The sequence below is a fragment of the Scomber scombrus genome, chromosome 15 (genome assembly GCF_963691925.1).
Source record: "Scomber scombrus chromosome 15, fScoSco1.1, whole genome shotgun sequence".
Classification (NCBI taxonomy): domain Eukaryota; kingdom Metazoa; phylum Chordata; class Actinopteri; order Scombriformes; family Scombridae; genus Scomber; species Scomber scombrus.
The window spans coordinates 26,117,093-26,124,970 of record NC_084984.1 but is presented as its reverse complement, the minus strand read 5'-3'; the positions used below and the strand labels follow the sequence as shown (position 1 = coordinate 26,124,970).

Below are 7,878 nucleotides of genomic sequence, written 5' to 3'. Positions count from 1 at the left end.
TCAGAGAACTAGATAAATATCATGTTGTACTCATTGTTTTTGTTGCCTTCCATGGTTTTTGTTAAAATTCACACTAATATTTTACATTCTAAAAAAATATTCAGTCAGTTACTGATTTCTAATATGTTAGAAATTTAGAAACCTCCATAAAACAAGAGGAACTGCAGTGGAAGCAATTGGAAATAATTCAAACACACTGGCTGAAATGCTTTTCTTACTTGAATAAATTAATTTGCTTAAAGTTCACTGAATGCTTGAAAATATTAAGAGTGGTACAGTTTGAGTCCAATCAGCTTTTAGTCCTCAACAAGATCCTCAGACTCTAAGGCTCATCCTTTAAAAGGTGGTGGAGCCAAAAATATGATGCAGTATAAATAGCTGAGTTAATGCAGACGACTTTCTGTAGGTCCCCGTAAACCACCACATAATTTAAGGTCCCCAGAAATCACATGTTCAAACTACAGAGTTTAAAATCCAAATGTTTGTTCCATTTGGACACAAATGACTGTATTGCTGTGAAGTTTGTTTTAAGGACGCTTGAGAGCAACATGTCTTCACTCTTGAAGGAACAGCTTCTAGTTTCCTGACTTCTCCACTACAGTGAAAAGAACTCTCAGAAGTGTTTTTTTAAAAGCTTATGAAGCCCAGACTGGGTTTGGAAACTGAGCTTTAAGTCCTGAAGAAGCAGTTTAAGAACAGCTCAGTGTTTCCCATTAATCCTAGTGTTCATGTCCAGAAGCTGTGTTTTAAAAACCATCAGAGGAGGAGCAATAGTGCAAGAAGCAGCATCAGATTGAGGAAGCAGCCACTCTGAACCATCCGGACAGCTGATGAACGATACCAACGCACCTCCTCTGAGTCATCTGAAACCAGAGAAAAAGACAAAAAACAAATGAAGGACTGGATTCATCATTCAGTGCAGACCTCAAGTACAAAAAGCTCCTGAGAGGGTTTTCATTGGACAGCAACAATATGTGAAACATAGGTTCTTAAGGCAAATAATGCATATGTAGTAAAAGTTAGAAATGTTATGACCCCACATAAAACCACATTTACTGACAAACAGTTCTGATAGTTGATGAATGGTCATTTTATATTCAGAACTTTATGAGAAAACTTGATAAAAATTAAAATTTTCCTGAAATGATATGCTGGCACTTTAACATTTACCTCACAACAAGGGCAATTTTGGAAATGCTATTTTTTTGGTGGGAAAGTAACAGATTCATATGGACAGAGGGCTGAAAGGGAATATTTTTTTTTTAAAAAAGAAAAAAAAAGAAGATGTCTTCATATTTAGGCGGGTTAATGTGGACACAGTGTGTCATTGTTTGATGTTTGTGCAGGAATTTTGCATTTTGGAATAAAAGCATGGAACTGTAAATGAGGAGGCGAGGCCTGTGGTCGTTCAAAGGGGCATTTACACTCTGAAGGACTTTACTGTGAACACTCAGATGATTTTGTTGTAGGAATGCAACGTGTGAACGACAGTTTTTAAACCTATGATCTGACTGTTGGTCGTCAACGGGTCGTCCACACCCTTGTTGTAAAAACGTTTGCTGTCCATTCACTTAAAGGACACCTCAGGTGGTGAACAGACGTGGAAATACACAGAAAAGTACCAAACTCAGATGGAAATGCTCAATTGTTAAGAGGAATGAACAGACTGTGACTCAGTCTATGCAAAGGCTTTGACCCAGAGTTTTAAAACACAATCACAGCTCTTAACCCTAAATACTGATTGAAGTTTCAAGTCTCTGCTGTCTCATTTTCATAGATATAAACTGAAACCAGTCTAAAACAGGAACCAGAAATGTAGAGACAAAACTTTGTCATTTCATACACTTGTATCTTACCGCAGTCTTTATGGAATACGTGGGGGAAGCAGTGCAGGACACCGTAACCACAGCGACAGTAGGAACAGCCTTTCTGAACCCACTCGCCATGAGGAATCAAACCACAGCTCCTGCAAGGACATAAAGAGTAGGAATTATTAAACTATGGAAACAATCACTGTATTATTAGATGTGCAGTAACTCATAAGACTTGTGCTTATTATTTTATTGTTGTTAAAATTCAATTTTTAATTTAAAATGTGAAGTGCTTATGGTTTTGGAATCTCATGTTTGACTACCTATTGTATTTTGAAGTAGGCCTGACATAAGCAACACTTTCACTTTGACCTTTTCTCTCAAACACATTCAAATGAAGATGTTTGAGCTAAGCTTAGACTACAAAGGACAACTTTGGAGCCGTCAGCCCCTGTTAGAAGCTGAATATAAATGCTGTTGTGTCATCCTTACCTGATGCGCTGGTCGTACTCGCAGCTCCTCCCGGTAAAGAATGGAGGGCAGGCACAGAAGCTGCCCAGGATACAGGTTCCTCCGTTCTTACAGCAGCTACGACTCTGCTCAGCAGCTGGATGAGAAGAAAAACAGAGACAACAAAGTCAACAAATGGTCTAAATCTATTTCCTCCATTCAAGATTAAAATGTCATTTTACCGTATTGTGTCTTTATTCATTCATTTCTCTTATTTGCTCCTATTGTGGTTTTTAATTTATTGTCATTTGTCTTTTTATTGTATTTTGGTCACAGTCCCTGCACTGCCCCCAGACCTCAGGTTGAGGCTCTCTCCCTGTATCTGCATCTGTGACATGAACCAGAGTCTCCATCTGGCAGCACATTCTTGTCCTCCTCTGCTTTCCATCAGCAGACAAACACTGAGAGTCAGAACAAACATCTGAAAATAACAGAAAAACACTAAAACTAACTGACAACTGCCTGAAAACTGCTGAAAGTCTCTCAGTCTGTCACCATGAACCTCTGTATTGGATTTCTTTCTCTTCATTCCATTATATAAATATTTTATCTGGATCACTTTATGTTTCAGCAAATATCAAGATTGCTGACTTCGAAAATCTTAATCCCAATATTTTTGTTGTTTTTATGTTCAACCCTTTCTCTGGCTTAAACAACACCAGAGCTGCAGCCATCACTAAACCTACAGCTTCTGTGTGTATCAACATTAGATGATATGCTGTTTCTAGTTCATAATGTAATGTTTATTTGAATATTTTTTTCTTTCTTTTCTCTTATTTTTTTATTGTGCTTTGCTAAATTGTTAATTGATGTGCATTGCCCCAGCCAAATAAATCCTAAATAAAATAAATGGATGAATAAAATAAGATGAGCACTCCTTTAATAAGTACAAAAAGTTACATCTTCTGTCCTGAATTTAGCTGGTATTTCAGGTGGGGGTGGAGGGTTTGCTGCACCCATCTGTGCATACAGTAGTGAAATGTGAAAATGTAAAAAACGTACTGCCTGTGAGGCCGATGAAGGGAAGCACAGCGCTGGCGTCGCGGTGTTTACGGTCCCCGCTGTTTGGTGAGTTCACCTGGGTAAACTGACCCAGGAAGTCCTGGGAGGTCTGAGGGGCCTTCACCACCGAAGAAGATGATGATGAAGAAGAAGAAGGTGATGAAGAGGAGGCAGATGAAGAGGAGGTCTGGCTTCTGTTGCAGTCGTCTCCCTCACAACCTGAAAAGTAAAAACAGCAGCAAAGTCAGAAGTGGTCGAGGACAATAAGAGGACAAACCTTGCTGAAACACACTGACTGTAAAGAAGAGGGGGGATGGGGGGAAGGGGAGGCGGAGTTGAATGAAAGTAGGTAGTCCCACTAACATCTACATAAAGTCAATGGAGTCTGAAAAACTGAGGAAGTAAGTGAGATCAACTCTTAAAACTCTTAAAACTGACATTTTTTACGTTTTAAACATTTCCACAGTGTGACAGACATCTGACATTTGCTGTAAATCCATCAGAGTGAACATGTAATGTTTAGTATTTTATTGTCTATTTAAACCTTGCCTATTATTAACTTTCTTATTTAAAATAATGAAATAAATCTCATTAATGGTAACCAATGGCTGCCCCGAACATTGAAAAATATGTCCGAACATTTTGAAACCATCCTGCATTTGAGGATTGTCAGTAAAAAATATTGAATATAAATAATCTGCATTAAAACACTGCTCCTTTAAATTCATTTTCACACACACTGTTACTTGTGTTACTTGTATAAAATCTACAAGTATCTACTTGTAGATTTAATGAAGACAAAAACTTAAAATCATGAACACAAACCCCCAAACTTGTCTGATGTGTTCAAATTGACAGATCTTTTTGTACTCTGAACTTTATGAAAAAAAAACTTAAATAAATGTGGTCTGTTTGATACAAAATTGATATATTCAGAATTAGTTTGAATACATTATATGTAGAGTTTTTGCAGATATTGGCTGTGGCATTTAAGCTTGGCATTTTTAATTCTTTAAACAGACTTCACTCTCCTTATCAGCAAATATAGAAAATAAACATATATTAAAAAACTAAAAAACACACACATTAAACAGTTCTATATCAGCAGCTCACATGAGAAGGATATTAGTATGTTTGTGTGATAAACTGACCTGAGGCAGCAGAGTGGAGACAGATCACAGCACTGAGCAAAACCCTGAAAACATAAAAAAAAACACAACATCATATTTAAACATCTAAACTATTTACTGCACAGATAAACAACAACACGAATAATAATAACTTCTGTCTCATTTATTTACATTAAACATTAATTTCAGCTCCGGACTCACCTGATCAGATTCGTCCAACGCATCCTACTGGAATAAAATTAAAATCCAACTCACTCGATTTTTCTTCACAGTCACAGCGAATATAAAACAAAAAAATACTTAAATTCTAAATTAAAATACTGTGCCAAAACGAGTTCTTTCTTAACTTCACCACCGACTGTTTACCACAACCAAAAAGAAAGAAAGATCAATTCTCCTCTGTTGAGTTGATGTAAAGTAACTTCGTCTCCTCTGAGGTTGTATCAGTGTGTTTCACTACTGCTGGTTTCTTCTCAGCTGGTTTCTTCTCTCCAGGTGACTCTCATACAGGAGGAGGGGCTCCGGAAGTCCCGCCCACTCCCAATCACTCTGTTTCAGCCTGTCTGGAAGGTCTCCACAATCAACAATGATGAAATTATTCTAAAAAGAAAGTTTTGCACACACACACACACACACATACAAAATACCAAAATAAGAAAACATTGTAGCAGATTTTTTTCAGTTCTCTATGATATTTTAAGCATTTCTAAAAGGCTCAGAAAGTGAAGAGAACATTTATGAAAGCAAGAAAAAAGCATAAAAGCAAGGAGTGTCTGTAATTTACATAGTTTACATAAAGGCATCACTATATGTATTGAAACAGTGATAAACAATTTTAAAAACTGCTATTTTTTACCTCAGCTGAGAAATGTCCTATGATCTCTCAGTAAATATATATTTTTTTAATAAATAAAAAAATAAAAAATGAATATATATATGGTTTTATTTTGAAAACCTTTCTATGGTATTTCTGTCTGCAGGTGAAAGCATTACATTCACTCTCAGTCTGCTCTCATGTTTCTCCTCCTCTCACTCCATTCTCTATTTTACCATCTCTCTTTCTCACCCCCCTCCCCCAATCCCCCTCCATCTCTCTGTCTCTCCCTCTCTTCATTCATACACATGTATATTAAGCTCAGTCACTCGCCCATCCAGCCATACCTTCACATGTTAATGAAGCTGCTGCTCAAACGGAAGTCCATGTTCACTGCAGACAAGAAACTGCATTTAAAGAATGTGATTGACTTTTCCTTCATGTTTTTAAAGCTCATACTGTATTGTCATAACATAGACATAAAAAAATAAAAAATAAAACGTTTTTTAAAAATGGGTAGACTTGAATGTATAGCTAGAAACATGGTGGTATTTTCTGGATATTTTCCTTTAGGTACCTGCAGCCTCTCCTACACTTACAAAATATAATTTGTGGGCATTTTATAGACTTTTGTAGACTCATTACATTTTAATTTAACTTTTTTCAGGCCAGTTAAAAATAAATATGTGAAAAAAAACAATTAAGAATTCATTATTTCTCCACCCAAAGTTTTTTCTGGTGTCATAAAGAGGGCTTTGAAACAGCATTCATGTTAGGAAATAAAATGATATTACTTGTGTCCTAATTTCTCCTATAATCTCCTATAAAGTTTAGTAGAATGTAATATGTTATTATGACTAAAGACAAATTTGCCAGATAAAACGTTAGTTGAGTTTAGTTGATTTTATAAGCAGTTATTTCCATGAAAAAAACTTAAAATTCTTTGAAAAATCTAATTAATTAAAGTAAGTTTAAGATACTTTAAAGCTAGAGATTAAACAAATGGTTCTTCTCACTTCTCACAAGGTTTCCCATTACACTACAGTAAACATGACTCAGTTCTTCAGGCATCATCATAGAGAAGGTACTGATAGTGAGATTTCTTCACAGACTCTCAGTTTGCTTCCAAAAGTGTGTTTTTTCCCCTCCAGTCTTATACAATGAGCTTTATTTTTAACCTAGAAACCCATAATAATTGTTTCATTTCAGCACCCCCTAGTGCACAATACATGAAAGTGTTTCAAATTATATAGATGTCAAAACATTTGCCATTAAATCCCTAATTATTCTCAGATCATAGTCAGATGATAGTTTATGTTCCATGGATCCACATCGCCTACCATTGGCCAGAAATGTTTGCAGAGAGAGGAAAGTACATTTTTTATCCTTAATCTTAAAAACAAATCCCTTTCACAAGTTCTTCTTCTTTTGAATGATAAATCATTTTAAAATCTATCAACCAACAAGAAAGGAGTGTATGAATATATCAGGGGGGTAACAGTGGTCTGCTGTTGGAAATCATCCTACACAGCTGATTGGTTATCTTTAGAACGATTAGGTCACATAATTAATACAATGAATAATGCCATAATGTTATTTGTAATCATACTTCATTACTACACATTAGGGCCCAACCGATACTGGATTTTTGGGGCACATGCCGATACCAATATTAGGGAGTATAAAAATTCTGATATCAATATGTCAGCTGATAATCTTATATACTGTATACAGAATGTATACATAAACACACCGTTTTTCAAATGTGGTAATCAAACCTGTGTGGCAAAGATATGTAATGGAGGCATGATATTTTAAAATTTCAAACAGTAAACTTTCCTAATTTGAATTAGGAAAAAGGATTAAACAGACATAAAATACAGCCCATATATCTTAAAAAAAAAAAAAAAGCACATATCAGACAGCATGAACACCAATACCGATATATCTTTGATAGGCAAACTTCGGCTGATAATATAAGTTGATCGATATATCGGTCGGGCTCTACCACACATATTTTTTTCTTCACTTTTTGGGGTTTAATAGTTTAATATTTTTTCTTCTAAATTGTTTCAGTTTTTTGAATTTTTATTTAAAATGTAATACAATGTAACACATTAAAGTCAGTAAATTTGCCAGAAATCCACATTGAATCACCTGCTGCTGCTGCTGCTGAATGACAAACAGCTTCATCAGTATGTTCTGGATGTATACACTATATGTGCTTGGAGAGAAATAAATAGGGGGTCAAGCTGTAGTTAATCTGTCTCTGCTTTGACCACAGAGGGACAATCAGAGGTGGAAATGGGTATTTTGTAATCTGTGCAGCATCACAATGCAGTCTGATCTCATGCTAATACACAGCAGGAGTGTCAGCAGCAGGAGGGGAAGAGACCTGATCTGAACACAACAGGTCATCTGCATCTGAAAGATCTCAGACTGCTGGAGCACACAGAGGGGAAGAGGAATGCGCAGATATATGAAGCAAAGCAGAGCTGTGTCTGTATATAATGATGCAAAGAGGCCAAAAGTGAAAGTGTTTCTCCTGATAGGTGGTAGATTCAAAGAGTGGCAGTCACAGCCATTAATGCACATGCTGCTGTGTATTTTC

The 7,878-nt window shown here is 36.1% G+C and overlaps 1 protein-coding gene across 1 annotated transcript; it reads right to left on the bottom strand.

The window, feature by feature from the left end:
* Positions 1 to 756: 756 nt before the first annotated feature.
* On the bottom strand, positions 757 to 4,704 carry tdgf1 (teratocarcinoma-derived growth factor 1). The gene is made up of 6 exons (XM_062435047.1): positions 4,655 to 4,704; positions 4,475 to 4,518; positions 3,324 to 3,542; positions 2,304 to 2,418; positions 1,857 to 1,966; positions 757 to 863 (listed from the first exon to the last, which is right to left on the bottom strand). Exons 1-6 carry the CDS (start codon positions 4,675 to 4,677, stop codon positions 757 to 759), a joined length of 618 nt encoding a protein of 205 aa, XP_062291031.1. The 5' UTR covers positions 4,678 to 4,704.
* Between the last annotated feature and the right edge of the window lie 3,174 nt (positions 4,705 to 7,878).